General features: G+C 44.0%; 1 protein-coding gene across 1 annotated transcript in view; it reads left to right on the top strand.

Moving 5' to 3' along the window:
* GRK1 (G protein-coupled receptor kinase 1) overlaps positions 1–19,600 on the top strand; it is a 99,352-nt gene extending 79,752 nt beyond the window's left edge. Inside the window, exons 6-7 of the mRNA XM_040421979.1 lie at positions 6,230–6,431; positions 18,897–19,600. Of these exons, the coding sequence (XP_040277913.1) occupies positions 6,230–6,431; positions 18,897–19,174 (480 nt within the window). The 3' untranslated portion in view covers positions 19,175–19,600. The remainder of the gene's footprint in view (positions 1–6,229; positions 6,432–18,896) is intronic.
* The last annotated feature ends 738 nt before the right edge of the window (positions 19,601–20,338 follow it).

Raw genomic sequence — 20,338 nt, 5'->3', positions numbered from 1 at the left:
AATTTTAACACAGCGCTCATCTCTTTACTACCTTACATTCAGCTCCCTCCAGCCTCCAGTAACAAGTGCGGGCGGCAGCGCTCACTCACTGACGTCACGCGCCTGCGCCGCCTAGTGGGAGGAGCAGGCGTGTGACGTCAGTGAGTGAGCGCCGCCCCCACACTGCCTGCTGTTACTGGAGCTGAGTCAGTGTAAGATAGTAAAGAGATGAGCGCTGATTTTAAAGTTAACACACTGACAGCAAAAAAATTAAAATGGCTCGGGACCGGCCGGGCCCCCCCGGGGTCCGGGCCCCTTACTGGGGTATCGGCTTTACCCCCCTGATGGCGGCCCTGGCCGGCCCATAATTCGATCGGCCCACCGGGATTCTCCCGGTACTCCCGATGGCCAGTCCATCGCTGCTGACAGACACTCACTGACAGACATACACCTACCCACTGAAACACACACACACAGAAACTCACTGACAGACAAACACACGCATATACTCACTGACAAACATACACATACTCACTGACAAACACACAGACACTTACTGACCGACAGACATCCACACTCAATGACAGACACACATACATTTACTGACAGAAAGACAGACATACATACACTCACTCACTGACATAAAAACACAGGCAGACACTCACTCAGTCAAACACTTAAACACTCACCTCCCTGGGGTCCATGGTGGTGCAGCTCCTCAGTCCTCCAGCGCACCGTTTAGTATGCCGGGGCCGGAATGACGTCATATTCCGGCACCACAGAGGGCGCACGAGGGAGGAGTGGGGAGCTGCTAGAACAGCCTCCTTGCCGCCCGCCTCCTCTCCTGTGGTAATTTACTGGCAGAGCAGGCACCTGCCATCAGGGTAAGCAGATGCCTGCTCTGCCATATTTAAGAAGGACCTCCACCTCCTGGCCCCCCTGTAACAGTGCTGGGGGCGGCTCAAGAGCCGCTTGCCCAGGGCTGCAGCCCCAGTCAGGGGGAGCCCACCAGGGCACCCCCAGCAGGCCGACGCCCTAGGCGAACGCCTATATGGTTGTACCGGCCCTGTGTCTATGTGTGAGAAATTGTCTAATAGAAACCTATGAGATTCGTTCTCCCCTAAGTCCCTTCAGATCAATAGGAGGATCTGAGGGCAGCTCAAGTGGCAAGGGAAACTTTCCTTTGAGCCACACTCCTATCCTCATTTTGAAAAAGAAGTAAAGGAGAACAGATGGCCCAACTGCAACTTAAATGGGAACTTATTTTGGTAAAATTTGAATACATATGCGTCGTAACTGTACGTCATGGTGCTTGTAAAGGATAAAGTAAATGAATAATTTCTATCTACCACTTATGTTCTTAATAAAAACTACAACCTGTTCTGCAAAAATGAGCCCAGATATGGCTACATTGGTAGAAAAATATAAAAGTTATAACTCTTCCAATGTGGGGACACAAAAATGAGTTATTTTTTTTCATAAATCATAAAACATGTTTTTACAGTGCAAAAGTAAACTAGAGATATTTAGAAGTGCCACAATCATGATGAGCTGTAGAATAAACTTATGTTATACTGCCAAAGTGAAAAACAATAGAGCATGTACTATTTATTCCCATTTCACACCCCCACCAAAATGTAATAAAGGTTAATCAATAAATGATATATCCTCAAATGGAATCATGGAAAAAATAAAATAAAATAAAACTATCATGTGGCTACTTCATTGGGAAAATAAAAAAAAATTGCTTTTATAATACCATAATAATAATAGTCCGACACTGTATGGAGCCACATGACTTATGTGCCGAATGTATGGATATACTCCAGAATCATATGGAATCCAATAAAACATGCCACATTTATTTTCTGTTGGATTTACGTGAAAGCTATCAATAAATCTCTGTATACCTGTGTATTGAATCTAAGGCAAACAGAGGTCCATTTTCATTGATCCTCACTTTTAGGTATGTTTTAAGCACCCAAAAAGCCAAAAGGCCCAGAGAACCGTAATAATGTGCGCATCCATAAAGTGTAAAATCAATCAAACAATTTTATTAGACTACATAGACATACAGACATCAGCATTCACCACAGTCCACAAATAACGACACAGCATGTATAGCCCGAGGCAAAATAAAGTACAATACAATGTTAAATAAAGAAGCAACAATGATAATGTAGCATCAAAGAAAATAAAATGATACCTGAAAAGTATAAAGTACAACAATATAGAACCCGAACTATGTAGGTGGGCCTGAGTCAATAGAAAGACGCCCGACGCGTATCGCCGGTAAAATCCAGCTTCCTCAGGGGTAAAGGTCTGTATGTTACAGTATCCTAACTAATTAATGATAATTGAGTATAATCACTTTTAGGTATGTTTTGACCATTTAGCTTCATGTTAATATATTTTCTTTAATGTCTGACGGGAATCAAGTACCAGTATGCTTTGTTTTACTTTTACAAAGCAGCGTTTGGGAGACCTTAGATGCATTACAAAGCATTGCACTGCCCTCTTGTGGTGTATTGCAAAATAGACATCTGACTTAAAATTCTTACTTGCTAAAATACCTATTTGTATTATTATTATTTTTTTTGTATTGTGATTGTTTGCTAAATTTCAGTGACCAGCCATTTAAATGTAGTGGACAATAAAAACTTAAAATTTGTTTATATACCTCATCAGCACCAAGTTTAAAATCTAAACAAAGTAACTCATTTCTATGATAATAATAATTCTTATTTATATAGCACCACTGTATTCCACATCGCTTTACAATTCAGAGTGTTCATGTACAACACAAAAGACATCACAAAGTTACTGGTTAATATACAACTGAAACACTAGGAGTGAGGGCCCTGCTCACAAGAGCTTACAGCCAGGTCCATAAATATTGGGACATCAACACAATTCTAACATTTTTGGCTCTATACACCACCACAATGGATTTGAAATGAAACAAACGTGTGCTTTAACTGCAGACTGTCAGCTTTAATTTGAGGGTATTTACAGGTGAACGGTGTAGGAATTACAACAGTTTGCATATGTGCCTCCCACTTGTTAAGGGACCAAAAGTAATGGGACAGAATAATAATCATAAATCAAACTTTCACTTTTAAATACTTAGTTGCAAATCCTTTGCAGTCAATTACAGCCTGAAGTCTGGAACGCATAGACATCACCAGACGCTGGGTTTCATCCCTGGTGATGCTCTGCCAGGCCTGTACTGCAACTGTCTTCAGTTCCTGCTTGTTCTTGGGGCATTTTCCCTTCAGTTTTGTCTTCAGCAAGTGAAATGCATGCTCAATCGGATTCAGGTCAGGTGATTGACTTGGCCATTGCATAACATTTCACTTCTTTCTCTTAAAAAACTCTTTGGTTGCTTTTGCAGTATGCTTTGGGTCATTGTCCAGCTGCACTGTGAAGCGCCGTCCAATGAGTTCTGAAGCATTTGGCTGAATATGAGCAGATAATATTGCCCAAAACACTTCAGAATTCATCCTGCTGCTTTTGTCAGCAGTCACATCATCAATAAACACAAGAGAAGCAGTTCCATTAGCAGCCATACATGCCCACGCCATGACACTACCACCACCATGCTTCACTGATGAGGTGGTATGCTTAGGATCATGAGCAGTTCCTTTCCTTCTCCATACTCTTCTCATCCCATCACTCTGGTACAAGTTTATCTTGGTCTCATCTGTCCATAAGATGTTGTTCCAGAACTGTGAAGGCTTTTTTTAGATGTCTTTTGGAAAACTCTAATCTGGCCTTCCTGTTTTTGAGGTTCACCAATGGTTTACATCTTGTGGTGAACCCTCTGTATTCACTCTGGTGAAGTCTTCTCTTGAATGTTGACTTTGACACACATACACCTACCTCCTGGAGAGTGTTCTTGATCTGGCCAACTGCTGTGAAGGGTGTTTTCTTTACCCGGGAAATAATTCTTTGGTCATCCACCACAGTTTTCCGTGGTTTTCCGGGTCTTTTGGTGTTGCTGAGCTCACCGTTGTGTTCCTTCTTTTTAAGAATGTTCCAAACAGTTGTTTTGGCCACACCTAATGTTTTTGCTATCTCTCTGATGGGTTTGTTGTGTTTTTTCAGCCTAATGATGGCTTGCTTCACTGATACTGACAGCTCTTTGGATCTCATCTTGAGAGTTGACAGCAACAGATTCCAAATGCAGTTGAGTAGCTAATATGAGACGCACAGGAGTGAGTGAAACCACAGAGGGAGGTGCTCTCAGTAATAAAGGATTCGCCCTTCCTTTAACAAATGAACAATACAAAACAATATACTGGGCACTCGCACTAAACGTGGAAACATACGACAATATAGTAGTTTAAACAGTTTATTAATAAGCTTGATGTGAATAATATAAAATAAAATAAAATAATACACAATATACTACACTGGGCTTATTTAAAAGTCAAAAAATGAATACATTAGGTATAAAAACCGTGAAGTAACGTTAGACTAAAATTGATACAATAAATACAAGGAATTAATAGTACAGTTGAAATAAAAGATAGCAGCGATGATGTTTCATAAGTAATGTCTCATTCCAATTTGGGAATAGATAGTAGGTTGGGAAAAAGTCTCCGATTATTTCAAAGGACAAAGAAAGCAGTAATCTGTTGTAGTGAGTATTTGGTTGCGGCGTCCCGCTTTTACTCACTGTTCAGTAGTTACTGATGTTAAAGTCACTGCTGGGGTTCTGGTTCTCTGTGTCTCCGACTGCTCGCCTTCTGGTTATCTCTGCCTCCGGTCTATGTGGCTCTAGGCACCGCTCCGTGCGTTTTCAAGAGCCGATGTCCTCCAAGCCTCTATTTGCCTGCTTCCACACTGGTATGACTCTGCAGAAAAAAGAGCTTGTTCTCTGGATATGAGAACTACAGGCTCCTCGTGAGTCAGCGTGCCAGGTCCTCTTTGCTTGAGAAGCGTGCCGGATTTATAGCGCCAACCTAGAATGACTGCGGCAATGGGTACACAGGAGTTCGTTTGTAGGTAAGCTGGGGGTCTTGCATCAAACGCGTTTCGGGGCTTCACGTTGCCCCTTCCTCATCACTGAGGAAGGGGCAACGTGAAGCCCCGAAACGCGTTTGATGCAAGACCCCCAGCTTACCTACAAACGAACTCCTGTGTACCCATTGCCGCAGTCATTCTAGGTTGGCGCTATAAATCCGGCACGCTTCTCAAGCAAAGAGGACCTGGCACGCTGACTCACGAGGAGCCTGTAGTTCTCATATCCAGAGAACAAGCTCTTTTTTCTGCAGAGTCATACCAGTGTGGAAGCAGGCAAATAGAGGCTTGGAGGACATCGGCTCTTGAAAACGCACGGAGCGGTGCCTAGAGCCACATAGACCGGAGGCAGAGATAACCAGAAGGCGAGCAGTCGGAGACACAGAGAACCAGAACCCCAGCAGTGACTTTAACATCAGTAACTACTGAACAGTGAGTAAAAGCGGGACGCCGCAACCAAATACTCACTACAACAGATTACTGCTTTCTTTGTCCTTTGAAATAATCGGAGACTTTTTCCCAACCTACTATCTATTCCCAAATTGGAATGAGACATTACTTATGAAACATCATCGCTGCTATCTTTTATTTCAACTGTACTATTAATTCCTTGTATTTATTGTATCAATTTTAGTCTAACGTTACTTCACGGTTTTTATACCTAATGTATTCATTTTTTGACTTTTAAATAAGCCCAGTGTAGTATATTGTGTATTATTTTATTTTATTTTATATTATTCACATCAAGCTTATTAATAAACTGTTTAAACTACTATATTGTCGTATGTTTCCACGTTTAGTGCGAGATTCCAAATGCAAATAGCACACTTGAAATTAACTCTGGACCTTTTATCTGCTCATTGTAATTGGGATAATGAGGGAATAACACACACCTGGCCATGGAACAGCTGAGAAGCCAATTGTCCCATTACTTTTGGTCACCTAACAAGTGGGAGGCACATATGCAAACCAGATTTGGATGTAAATACCCTCAAATTAAAGCTGACAGTCTGCAGTTAAAGCACATCTTGTTAGTTTCATTTCAAATCCATTGTGGTGGTGTATAGAGCCAAAAATGTTAGAATTGTGTCGATGTCCCAATATTTATGGACCTGACTGTACAATCTATGATATCCTACATGGCATTTTGTTTTCTCAAGGGTAAGAATTGTGCAGATAATCTTATAATGTGAATAACACTTTCTTGCGTGCTTTTATGTTTTAGGTAGAGAATAAGGATTTAAAGAATAGGATCCTCAATGATCCAGTAACATATACAGAGAAGTTCAGTAAGGATTGCAAATCCTTCTGTGAAGCCTTACTGGAAAAAGACCATAAGAAACGTATAGGGTTTAGAAATGGGAATTGTAATGATCTGCGAGTAGTTCCTTTCTTCAAAGATATAAACTGGAGAAAACTTGAAGCTGGTATGTCTAATATGTTCATATATGAATTAATGAAGCATAATGTGAACCTGACTGCTAAATTGTTATTACTGTCATTGTTTTAAAGTTATACGGTCTCCTGAGAACACTCAAGTGCACAGAGTTGCAGATATTCCTCTAATGAGTCACAAGTCTTTATTAGAGATGAGTGAAATTATTTTACAACCTTAGGCCTATTGCACACGGACGTTTTTTTTCCCCGTTTACTGGACGTTTTTTGCGTTCCGTATACGGTCCGTATACGGAACCATTCATTTCAATGGGTCCGCAAAAAAAACGGAATGTACTCCGTATGCATTCCGTTTCCGTATTTCCGTTTTTCCGTTCCGTTTTAACATAGAACATGTCCTATTATTGCCCGCAAATCACAGTCCGTGGCTCCATTCAAGTCAATGGGTCCGCAAAAAAACGGAACACATACGGAAATGCATCCGTATGTCTTCCGTTTCGTTTTTTGCTGAACCATCTATTGAAAATGTTATGCCCAGCCCAATTTTATCTATGTAATTACTGTATACTGTATATGCCATACGGAAAAACGGAACGGAAAAACGGAACAGAAACGGAAACACAACGGAAACAAAAAACGGAACAACGGATCCGTGAAAAACGGATCGCAAAACACTGAAAAAGCCATACGGTCGTGTGCAATAGGCCTTAGGCTACATTCACACGACCGTATGGCATCAGTTTTTTTTTGCGGATCCATTGTAACAATGCCTAGCCTTGTCAGCAAAACGGACAAGAATAGGACATGTTCTATCTTTTGTGTGGGGCTACGGAACAGAAATACGGATGTGGATAGCACACGGTGTGCGTTCCGCATTTTTTGAGGACCCATTGAAATGAATGGGTCTGCATCCTATCCACAAAAAAAACTGAACGGACACGGAAACAAAATACGTTCGTGTGAATGTAGCCTTAGGCCTCATGCACACGACCATATGTATTTTGCGGTCTGCAAAATACTTGCTATCCTTGTCCGTAATGTGGACAATAATAGGACATGTTCTATTTTTTTGCGGAACGGAAATATGGACATACGGAAACGGAATGTTCATGAAGTACCTTTGTTTTTTGACCCATTGAAATGAATGGTTCCGCATACGGTCCGCAAAAAAACCCCGGAACGGACATGGAAATAAAATAAGTTTCTGTGCATGAGCCCTTATAGTCATATACACTGCCTGTCCAAAAAAAAAAAGTCGCCACCTGGATTTATCTAAGCAAATAGTTATGAGCCTCCTATTGGATAATTACTGCATGGGCGATTATCTTTCAGCTGGCAATAAGTTATTTAACCCCAACTGGTGCAATGAGTTGCTTCTCATTTCTTAAACAACCATGTCGAAAGACACATCTCGTGGTCGTGGAAAAGATGTTAGTCTGTTTGAGAAGGGTCAAATCATTGGCATGCATCTAGCAGCGAAAACATCTAGGGAGATTGCAGAAACTACTAAAATTGGATTAAGAACTTTCAAACGCATTATTAAAAACTGGAAGGATAGTGGGGACCCATCGTATTAGAGGAAGAAATGTGGAGGGAAAAAAATTCGGAATGATCATGATCGGCGATCACTTTAAGGTTTGGTGAAATCAAATAGAAGAAAAACAACAGTAGAACTCAGGGCTATGTTTAATAGTGAAAATAAGAGCATTTCCACACGTACAATGCAAAGGGAACTCAAGAGATTAGGAATGAACAGCTGTGTAGCCATAAGAAAACCACTAATCAGTGAGGCAAACCAGGAAAAAAGGCTTCAATTTGCTAGGGAGCATAAAGATTGGATTCTGGAGCAATGAAAGAAGGTCATGTAGTCTAATGAGTCCAGATTGACCCTGTTCCAGAGTGATGGGGTCATCAGGGTAAGAAGAGGGGCAGATGAAGTGATGCACCCATCATGCCCAGTGCCTACTGTACAAGCCTGTGGGGGCAGTGCTATGATCTGGGGTTGCTGCAGTTGATCAGGTCTAGGTTCAGCAACAGTATGTGCTCCAAGAATGAGATTAGCTGACTACCTGAACATACTGAATGACCAGGGTATTACATCAATGGATTTTTTTCTTCCCTGATGGCACTGGCATATTCCAAGATGACAATGCCAGGATTCATCGGGCTCAAATTGTGAAATAGTGGTTCAGGGAGCATGAGAAATTATTTTCACACATAGGTTGGCCACCACAGAGTCCAGACCTTAACCCCATTGAGAATCTTTGGGATGTGCTGGAGAAGGCTTTGCGCAGCAGTCAGACTCTACCATCATCAATGCAAGATCTTGGTGAAAAATTAATCCAACACTGGATGGAAATAAATCTTGTGACATTGCAGAAGCTTATCGAAACAATGCCACAGCGAATGCGTGCCGTAATCAAAGCTAAAAGCTTTTTTTTGGTGGCGACTTTTTTTTGGGACAGGCAGTGTATATGACTATAAGGCTATCTGCACATGCTGCGGGTTTGTACACAGAAAATCCACATTAAATCCGCACCAGACAGCATAAAAAACGTGCATATTTGCACTATTTATCATGATCAGATTGACCCAGTGGCATAAATACAGAAGTAAGGGCCCCATAGCAAGGATCAAACCCGTCCCCCCACACAGGACACAAGGGTTTTTGCCTAAACCCTTTTCAATGACCCCTGGGCCATTTTTCCACTGCCTCAGGGTTGAGTCCTGACCAAGTTTTCACCTCCAGTAGAAGAAGAGATAATCCAAACTCTTGCCCTGGGCCCCATAGCAGTCGCATGGTCTACCGCTATGGTAGTTACGCCCCTGGACTGACCCATTAATACAAAAAGTAAAGGATTCCAGACTTTCAAGTTAAATTAAGGAGTAACTGTGAAGGCCAGGCTAGTACCGTGGACATACCACTACTAGGACTCTCTTGCCACCTCTCTAGGCTCATGCTATACCAAGTTTAGAGAAGGAATTATTATACAGGGTGATTCAAAAAGAAGGGTGCAAAATTATAGCCTCAGTATTCATAACTGAGAGAACAAAGCATAAACTTATTAACATGAAAAGACTCACTATCCAAGTTTTATCTATACATTACAAATGTTTGGGTGATCTCCATTGGTGACATGGTGGATATCTATGTAGTAGTCTGATTCTGTCCATGCACGTGCCAGCATATCCTCGTATATGGACTCCACTTTTTTAGAGATGTGTCATCTCAGGTCATTAAGATCCTGTGGCTGGGGAGGGGGGCAGATACTCTGAGATCATTATATAGCCCCACAGAAAGATCTGAGGATCGTAGAGGTCAGAGCCACATTGGTGAATCATTTATTCCTGGGAGCGACCGATCTAAAGTTTCATTGAGATATCAGTGAGCTTCCAACTGGAAATGAAGAGGAGCGCCATCCCACTGACAGATCTTCCTCTATCTATAGTGTAAGCAGGGCCGGCGTCGCCAAAGGGGCCCCCTTCCAGTCAGTGGCGGATGACGTTCAGGTTGGCAGCCCCAGGCCCAGCACCGCTGGGGGGCCCAACGCCTGACCCAAACGCCCACATACTGCGGTGGGGCACGGGAGCACATAGTTCCCTGCCCCGCAGCCGATCACCACCATAGGCTTCAGGCCTAGTAGGCCTGAGGCCTATGCGGTAGTGAAATCCCGGCACAGGCGCACGCGATGACGTCATCACACAGTGAAGTATGCACGCCTGCCACATAGGTGAGTATTTAGCTTTTAGTTTTTATTTTATTTTTATTTTTTATGTGCCAACTTGGGGGGACATAGGTGGTGGGCACACAGGAGGACATGCGAAGAGACAGTACATCTGGGGGAAATTGCAGTATGGGGGCAAATTACTATGTGGGGAAAAATATTATGGTGGGATTACTGTGTGGGGGCAAATTATTATGGGAGGGATTACTATGTGGGGGCAAATTATTATGGAAGGGATTACCATATGGGGGCAAATTACTATATGGGGCGCAATATGAGGGAAACTACTGTGTGGGGGCAGTGTAGGGGAAACTACTGTGTGGGGTGAATTACTGTGTGAGGCAGTGTGGAGTAAGCTACTTATGTGGGGTAAACTACTGTGTGGGGGCAGTGTGGGGTAAACTACTGTGTGGGGGCAGTGTGGGGTAAACTACTGTGTGGGGGCAAACTACTATATTGGGCAGTGTGGTGGAAATTACTATATGGGGGAAATTACTGTGTGTGGGGACAAATTACTATGGGGGGATTACTATATGGGGGCAGCTTGGGGGGCCTTGCTATTGGGGAGGCACTGTAGGGGCAATTCTATTATTTCTGGGGACATTATACAGGGATTATCACCTGGAGCACAATATAGGGTGTTATTATTACTGGGGACACTCTAGGGGACATTATAGCTGTTGTGGACACTATAGGGACATTTGGGGTAATTTATCAAACTGGCGTGAAGTAGAATTGGTTTAGTTGCCCATAGCAACCAATCAGATCTCAACTTTCATTTTTGACAGCTCTTTTGGAAATCCAGTTCTTCTTTACACCAGTTTGATAAATGACCCCAATTATGTCTATTAGGGTCACTATTTTTTTCAGCAGGATAATACCTGGGACATTAGGGAGCACAACAGGCACAGTATCTGGAGTGGCAGCAGGATGACACTGTGGGGACACTAGGATGGAGAGGTTGATGGAAAAATTGAGAAATCTAACGTGTCTGTGTTAAACTCTGTAGAGACGAGATGCGGCTGAAATAATTTGTCATGGCGGTCTGGGTCAAACGGAGGAGAAGAGGAAAGAGAAGGTCTACATGACAGGAGATGTCCCTGGATGTAAGAGGTATGTGGTCACTATGGCATGTAGAAAGTGTTTTTAAAAGGAGAGTTACACTTTAAATGCTATATTTGTTTGTCTTTCCAACCTGCTTTTTTTTTTTTTTTTTTTTAGTTAAAAGGTTTACCTGGGAATTTGATATGGATGGTCTATCCTCAGGATAGGTCATCGGTATCAGATCAGTGGGGATCCGACTCCTGACACCCCTGCTGATCAGCTGTTTGAAGAGGCCACGGCGCTCACCAGAGCTCCGGCGAGCACTGCAGTCTCTTTATAGTTTACCAAGCACAGCACCTTACATTAGACAGCAGCGGTGCTTGGTAATGCAGCTCATCTCCTTTCACTTGAATGGGACTGAACTACAACTAGGCCATGTGACTGATATACAGTGACATCACTGGCCTCCCAACAGTTGATCGGCAGGTGTCCCGGGAGAAGGACGCCAGCCGATCTGATTTTGATGACCTATCCTAAAGATAATCTTATACACCTTGCTGGCACTGTATTACACTGCAGTTTCTCTGCACGAGAATCTGCGTGGAAAAAACATGTGTAATCCGCAATCAGTGCAGACAGGCTATGTGTGAACGTGTTGTCTGTGCAATATTTCTTTTGGGGCCCCACTTAAATTGGGCGTAAGCCATTCCCATAACATTTTCAGGTAAGAGTGGCCAGTGACAATATCCTTGGCAAAAAAAGAAGGGACTGTAGACTTTGCGCTTGCTCACTGCATAGAACACATTTACTTGATAAGATCACATGGGTTTTTTGAGCCACAGATTATAACGTTCCCACCAAGTTGAAATGTAGCCTCATTGCTGAACACCAGCCGGTCTGAATTTATCCTCTTCCAATCACCCTTGCAAGTGAATGCAAAAGTCACAGCATTTTGGTTTGCCGTCTGGTGTCAGCTCCTGAAGAATTTTGTAATCTGTATGACTTACAACGCAGACGTTTTAATAAGATACCTGTTACGCCATACCGTGGTTTGTGGCACTTGCAGTTCCACACTAGTCAGCCTGGTCGACTTTCTAGGACTAGTACACGGTGTAATATGGGGGAAGATTCGCTCCAATAAACCAGGTGCATGAGCCAGCCCAGGGTTAAAGAAAACAGATGTTTATTTTCCAAAACAAAAATAGGTACAGCTTCCAACAGCCAAGGAGAAAACAAACCAAACTTAAAGTCTGCTTAGTTTAGTTCAGCATAACATAAACAGTAGAACAGTCCGTTCAAAAATAAAGGTATTTTTACCCTGGGTTCTTTTTAGTCTGTGGTAGATTTCAGTCGGCTTTCCTGCCAAACTTTCCACATGTCCTCAGTTTCCAGCTCTGTTCATAGCCAGCCACAGCAGTGTGTTCACCACTCCACACCCTCACTCACTTCCTTTTCCTCTTATCAGGAGAGTGAGTTAACCCTGTGGGTACCGGATCCCAGGTAGTGCTTTCTTAAAGGCACCACAACCCAAATAATGGTGATACATATCTATCACTAAGGACCCAACCTTGGCATCCTCTACATATCCCCCCCTCTGCCCCAATGCAGCGGAGGCGCTTGTGGATAACATGCAATGCACCCAGGAGAGAGCATCAGCATTCTGATGTTGACTCCCTGACCTATGTTCGACCACAAAGTTGAAATCCTGGAGAGAGAGGAACCATCTCATGACCCTGGCATTGGTCTGTTTGTGTTGTCTCATCCAGGTCAATGGGGCATGGTCGGACACCAGGTGGAATTTCCTACCCAGCAGGAATTATCGCAGAGAGTCCAGAGCCCACTTGATGGCCAGACACTCTCGCTCTACCACAGCGTAGTTCCTCTCTGCCGCTGTCAGCTTCCTGCTGAGAAAGACCACGGGGCGTTCCTCCCCATTGACCACCTGAGACAGGACGGCACCTAGACCTGCACTTGAAGCGTCCGTCTGGACCACAAATTATTTCGAGAAATCCGGTGCGATAAGGCCCTTTTAAGTTTCTGAAAAGCCTCCTCAGCCTCCCTACTCCATTTGATCATGACGAATTTCTTTCATTTTGTTAAGTCCATCAAAGGGGCCGCAATAGTGGCAAAGTTGGGGACAAATCTCCTGTAGTAGCCCACTATCCCCAAGAACGCCCGAACCTGCTTCTTGGTAAGAGGGCGAGGCCAGTTCTGTATGGCTTCTACCTTGCTCATCTGCGGCTTTACTAGCCCTCTGCCTATGGTGTATCCCAGGTACTTTGCTTCCTCCATCCCAATGGCAGACTTTTCCAGGTTCACTGTAAACCCTGCCCCTTTCAAAGAGTCTAGGACTGCCTGGACCCGAAGGAGATGGGATTCCCAATCGGTACTGAAAATGACAATGTCATCCAGGTATACTGATGCGTACCGTGCATGGGGCTGCAATATCTTGTCCATAGCTCTTTGAAACGTGGTAGGGTTTCCTCTTCCCAGGCTGGTGTACCTTATAATTCACCTCACCTACCCTTTCTACAACCTCAAATGGACCCTGCCTCCTGGGTAAGAACTTGCTTTCCAAAGTGGGAATCAGAACCGCTACTCGGTCTCCTATTTAAAACTGCCTTAATTTAGCTGACCGGTTATATACCCGCCTCTGGGCATCCTGGGCCTTCTGGAGATGTTCCTGTCACGGCGGTATAGGATCTCAGATACACCAATAAACCAACAAACAATTACAATGCGAACAGCTGGGAAAGGGTCACCTCCTAGCGAATCCCTGACCTCTCTCCCTACACTGCTAAGCCCACATTCAGACCTTAATGGTAGGAATAATGTGTCCTCGTGCCTGGGCTGCAAATACCCTAGAATCCCTGAGATGGTGAAAGGGGAAATAGGGGTAGCCTGCTCCCACAGAACCTGCAGGAGACAGATGACATACAAACAATTTAGACAGCAAGCAACAAACACAGAAACCAAACTTATCTTATCTGAGCTGGAAAAGACAATCCTTCCTTCCTTGACTCCAAGGCCAGACTGATTTCTATAACCCGCCCAGAACCCTGAGATTGAGTGATATTTAAACCAATGACCCCACCCAGTGCACCTGAAGGAAGGCGGAACCAGCACGACTCCAAAACAAAACAGAAAACTAAACACGTGCTGCTATTCTGGCCGACCTCCGCACATAGTCAGAGCAGGGCATGACAGTTCCTTAACCAGCGGCATCACTTTATCCACTCTCTCTCTCATTTGGGAGATGTGTTCTACCAGGGTCTGGTGCGGTGAGGACTCACCTTCCCAGGTTTCCTTCACCAAATCCAGAAGTCCACTGGGTCTCCGCCCATACAGGAGTTCAAATGGCGAGAATCCCGTGGAGGCCTGCGGGACCTCCCGTATGTCGAACAACAAGGCTGGTAGCAACATGTCCCAATCTTTTCCGTCCTTCTGGACTACTCTTTTAACATGAGCTTTAATGTTTTGTTGAACCACTCTACAAAACCATCCGTCTGTGGGTGATAGAAGGACGTCCGCAACTGTCGGATCTGAAGCAGCTTGCAGAGGTCCGCCATGACCTTCGACATAAACGGGGTGCCCTGGTCCATCAAGATCTCCTTGGACAGCCCCGTGCGAGAGAACATCTAAAACAATTCCCGAGCTATGGCCTTAGAGGAGGTGTTTCTTAATGGGACCGCCTCTGGGTACCTGGTTGCGTAATCTACCACAACTAGTATGTGCTGATGTCCCCGTGCTGATTTTACCAACGGCCCCACCAGGTCCATGGCAATCCGCTCAAAGGGTACCTCGATTATGGGCAAAGGTACCAGTGGGTTCTGATAGTGTGACACTGGGGCTGTTAGATGGCACGTGGGGCAGGACGCACAATACCTCTTCACCTCTGCCTTTACCTCACGCCAGTAGAACCTGTCTGTTATCCTGGCCTCTGTCTTCTCTGCTCCCAGGTGTCCGCCTAATGCATCATTATGCGTCAAATCGAGGAGCTGTCTCCGACACGAGTGGGGCACCAGTAGCTGTTCAATAATTTCCCCTCGGATTTCCGCCACTCGATACAGCAAGTCCCCGTTTAGTGCAAAATGAGGGAACCTGAGTTCGGCCTCGGGAACCTGTGAGACTCAGTTTATAACCACCACCTGCTCTCTAGAATGTGTTAAGGAGGGATCCTGTAACTGGGCGGAGCCAAACTCACCCTTGGGTACATTCAGGTCTGGGTACGTTGGTTCGGGTGAGGTCTCCACCTCGTCTTCCTCGACTGGGGTCTGTGGTGGGGAGAGTTCTTCCCCCAACATCACTTGCAACAGGGAGCCTTCCCTCCCCTCAGTGGTCAGCTCAGCTGTGGACCCTAAATCATGAACATACTGAACATTACCCCCATCATAAATGTTACCATTACCATTCTTACTGCCACTAGGCTTGTCCATATTGGGGAGAAGTGTCCTGGGCAGTTCGGGACCACTACCCTCCTGACTTGACCCATCAGAGGTCAAAGTCTCTAGTTTCTTTGACTGTTCAGGGAACCCACTTTGCGCCTGTTTCCACAGGTCTAGAAATATCGGACAGTCTCGCCCCACAATAACATCATGGATCAGGCTGTTCACTATCCCAACTTCCTGGGTCACGGAAGTACAGCCATGGGCAATAGTCACTGGTATTAAGGGATATTCCCTAGTGTCCCCATGAATACAAACAACACGAAGAGTCTTACTTACGGAGCCGAGTCTCCCGATCATTCTGGCGTGGACTAGTGTCACCATGCTGCCGGAGTCCAAGAGGGCTTTGGCCGGGAGATGGTTGACCCAAATTTCACACTCAAGCTGATCGGCAGTTAGGTCAAGATGTGTGACACATGCTCGCTGTGCGTACAGGGAGACTCTCTGTCCTGTCCCGCATTCCATGGGCTCATCCTGAAGAGGGCATCGGGTCCGGGTATGGCCGTAGGCTCGACAATGCCAACACTGTATGTCCCCCATCTTTCTTACAGTAGTTATCCTCCGCGGTTCGGAGGGCACTGTTGTAGGGACCTCTGGTCCAGAATCCGGGATGGCTCCACTCCTGGGTGCAGTGACTGGTCGTACTGCTCTCGACGTGGGTTCCTGGTGCTTGGCGGGACCGAGCAAGTCCTCCACTACGGTGTACCGCTCTACTAGTTCCACCAACTGATTCGCCATTGCAGGGTCTCCATGGCTTATCCAGCGCTGCAGGTCATGCGGCAGCGATTGCAGGTATCGGTCCATGGCCACCCGTTCCACAATTTGCAGGCCCGTCAATTTCTCAGGCTGCAGCCACTTTTTTACTAGTTGCACCAGGTCATGCATTTGGGCTCTTGGTGGACAGCCAGCCTGGCAACCCCAGTGGTGCATTCTTTGGGCCCGAACAGCCGTGGTTACCCCCAGTCGAACCAGGATCTCCGCCTTTAGCTGATCATAGTTTTTAACGAGTTTGACTGGCAGGTTGAAATAGGCCTGTTGAGGGTCACCCGGAAGAAAGGGCGCGATGATGCTGGCCCTGAGGCCACCCTTCTCTCTCTGCTACTCTCTTGAAAGTCAAAAGGAAGGCCTCGACGTCATCACCAGATGTAAATTTTTTTTAATAGGTGGCTGGCTCTTATAGCAACTTGGGGCCCAGGGGTATTGTTCGCTTGCACTTGTCCTTGAGCCAACTGTTGTACAGCCTCTTTTAACGCAGCTACCTGAGCTTGTGTAGCTTCCTGATGTGCCATAAGCTGAGCAATCAGCACACGGTTTGTCTCTTGCTGCGCCGCCATTGCTTCCTCATGGCGGCGGGTTGCCTCTACTGTGGCCTGCTGCTGAGCCACCAAAGCTTTCTGCTGAGTTGCAGTGGCTTGCAGCAGGGCTTTCATAACCTCCTCCATGTCTTTATCTGCAACTTGCAGAGATTTCACCTAAGACATGCAAAACAGGATACTGTCTCTTTACATGTTACTTTTTATGATTTAAACGGCTTTCATGCCCTGCCTGCATCTGACACCAATTGTAATATGGGGGAAGATCGCTACAATAAACCAGGTGCATGAGCCAGCCCAGGGTTAAAGGAAACAGATGTTTATTTTCCAAAACGAAAATAGGTACAGCTTCCAGAAGCCAAGGTCCAAACAAACCAAACTTAAAGTCTGCTTAGTTCAGCATAACATAAACAGTAGAACAGTCCGTTCAAAAATAAAGGTATTTTTACTCTGGGTTCTTTTTAGTCTGTAGTAGATTTCAGTCGGCTTTCCTGCCAAACTTTCCACATGTCTTCAGTTTCCAGCTCTGTTCACAGCCAGCCACAGCAGTGTGTCCACCTCACCACACCCTCACTCACTTCCTTTTCCTCTTATCAGGAGAGTGAGTTAACCCTGTGGGTACCGGATCCCAAGTAGTGCTTTTTTTAAAGCCACCACAACCCAAATAATGGTGATACATATCTGTCACTGAGGACCCAACCTTGGCGTCCTCTACAACAGCTAGAATCCTGTTTACTGTCCCTTACAAAGCCTTTGGTCGGCCTGGACATTTCCCATGACATAAAGAGTCTGTGGTTTTCGAATTGCTTCACCCAATGTGAAGTTTTTATGTGGAGCACATTTACTGTACCAAATTTGTTCTTAAAATTTCACTATCAAGTCACAGCAGACCCTGTTTTTGAAATTCTAACAGGCAAAAGCTTTTTCTTACTGCAATGTCGCCATCTTAAACCTGCCCTTTGTGTGCAGGTTTAAACTAACGTAAAAATGCAGATTTACAAAAACTGTCTAAAAGAAAACTGACTTTGTTGACCATAGCAACCAGTCAAATCAAAGCTTTCATAGCAACCAGTCATAGCAAAGCTATGTTGTTTAACTACAGACCATTACTTTTCACCATCCTTTTTGAATCACCCTGTATAATATACATATACATGATATAAATCTTTATTCGTGATTTATCTTGCATCACCCAAACTTCATGTATAACATTTTGTATGAAAAGGAACAATGTGTCTCATGAACAACCTCATCATAATGTTTTCAAGGAACTGGTGGTAACACACTTGCTAAAATTATTCTCCTTCTTAGTATTTGATATTTATCTTCATTTTAAGTAACTGAAATCTCAGCAAATAACATAAAGTATTCTGGCAATAATTACAAAGCAGATGTACTGCATATTGACAAGAAGGTATAATGATCCTTAAAGGGGTTGTTTAACTTTTATTAAGTGATGGCCTATCCCGTACACTTGCTGATCAGTTGTTCGGGTGCAGCTCTTGCGCTGGAACTACACAGTACTGTGTAGTAGAGTACACTTGTTACTGTAGTGTTGCTCCCATTGAAGTCAATGGGGATAAAACACTACACACTTGAAAGAGTGGTGTAATTCTGGCAGTGGAGTTACACCCAAACAACCGTGGGGTGACAGATTCTCGCAGATCAGTTAGTGATGACTTAACCTGAGGATAGTCCATAACTTGGTAAACACTGGACAACCCCTTTAATTCTCTGCCTCTGTTGTACATGTATGACTCTAGAAAAGTTCGAATCTACAGAAAATGTTTGTAAGTGATTGTAATTGTCCTGACCCTCTCATCATACAATGTTAAAAACTTTTCTTGAGAAAGATGGGGCTATTATGCTTTGGGATATGTTATAATATCATTGATGGAGTTTTTTTTCCTAAACTTGTGTTAATTCAGTCTCTATGAATTCATATTTATTTGTTTTGCTCGATCCAACAGGTATTCTTCCACCACCGTTTGCCCCTGACTCCAAGACAGTGTATGCTAAGGATATTCAGGATGTAGGAATGTTTTCAACAGTGAAAGGAGTCAACCTTGAGGATAATGATAAGCAATTATTTGATGAGTTTGCTTCTGGCAACATTCCTATACCATGGCAAGAAGAAATGATTGAAACTGGCATCTATGATGAACTAATTGATGAAGTGAATGACGTCAGACGACATTCCACTGCGAATGACAACTCTGCTAAGTCTGGAGTATGTCGAATTGCATAGAGTTATCCACATTCTCCAGTTATGTAAAAGTGAAGTTAATTATCTTATTTTCTGTCTGTATTTAAGAACTTCACGTTAGGCTGTTGAAGCGTCCAGAACTATTCTGCACTTAATTAAAGACATTATGTTACGGAAAATATAATTGCCCCAACCTATCCTCTTAGGAAAGAATTTATTACAAATAATCATTGGCAAAAGGGGTCTAGATGGAGAGATGCAAAGATCAGCACCCTCTCTAATAAATGTACTGTGGACATTTATCTTCTGCTCATGAGAGAAGGTGTTTTTGTTGTTTCTTGACCTTGGATCTGCCAGCACTGGACTACTTGGACTAGATAGTTTGATTGGACCTGTTAAAAATTTCTTTTTTGTAACCATATCAACAAGTTATACTTGTAAAAGCGATTGCATCGCGATTTGACAAAAGACCTTTGCAACCATTTTTATTACTTTACTGCTTTCATAACAACCTTCCAAATGTTCATTAGCAAGAAGTAGAGAAGAAATAAAAGGGAACATGAATGCAGGATCAGGCTACACAGGGTTTGTTTGCACTGTAACCATGGAAACACATAGGTCCATAGATCTGCCTATCAACTTAAGACGTGAAATGTATATTTTTTATTGGAGTTGGAGTAGTAATAATGGTTGCCAAGGTGAAATTTGTCTTTAAAGGTGATTTCAATTCTAAAAGTATGAACAAGTTATAATGATTAAACAAAGTATACAAACAATAAAGCTTGTCTTAGGGCCCTTGCAGACAAGCGTTGGTCACGCTGCGAGTCCGTAGAGCAGCTCCCGTCTGAACTCCCAGCGCTGCCGGGGGTCACATAGCATTATATTGATTTATGATGCTATGTAACGCTTACAGTTCTGGAATGTATTGGATAACACTGGCAGCATTATGCCACTGTTATCAAATACATTCCAGAACTGTAAGGGTTACATAGCATCATAAATCAATATAATGCTATGTGACACTGGGAGGTCAGGTCGGGAGCTGCGTTGTGGACTCGCTGCGGGAGGAACACTCTTCTGCAAGGGGCCTTAGAGTCACAGTTTTTTTATTTTCTTTTTACATCTGCTTTTATGACAGCACAAAATATTGTGACAAAGTGTATTTTACATTATATCCTTTCTTTATGCTGTGCCCAGGTGACGCTC

The sequence above is a fragment of the Bufo bufo genome, chromosome 3 (genome assembly GCF_905171765.1).
Source record: "Bufo bufo chromosome 3, aBufBuf1.1, whole genome shotgun sequence".
In the NCBI taxonomy this organism is placed as follows: domain Eukaryota; kingdom Metazoa; phylum Chordata; class Amphibia; order Anura; family Bufonidae; genus Bufo; species Bufo bufo.
The sequence above is the reverse complement of the archived record's forward strand: the minus strand, read 5'-3'. Positions and strand labels throughout refer to the sequence as shown.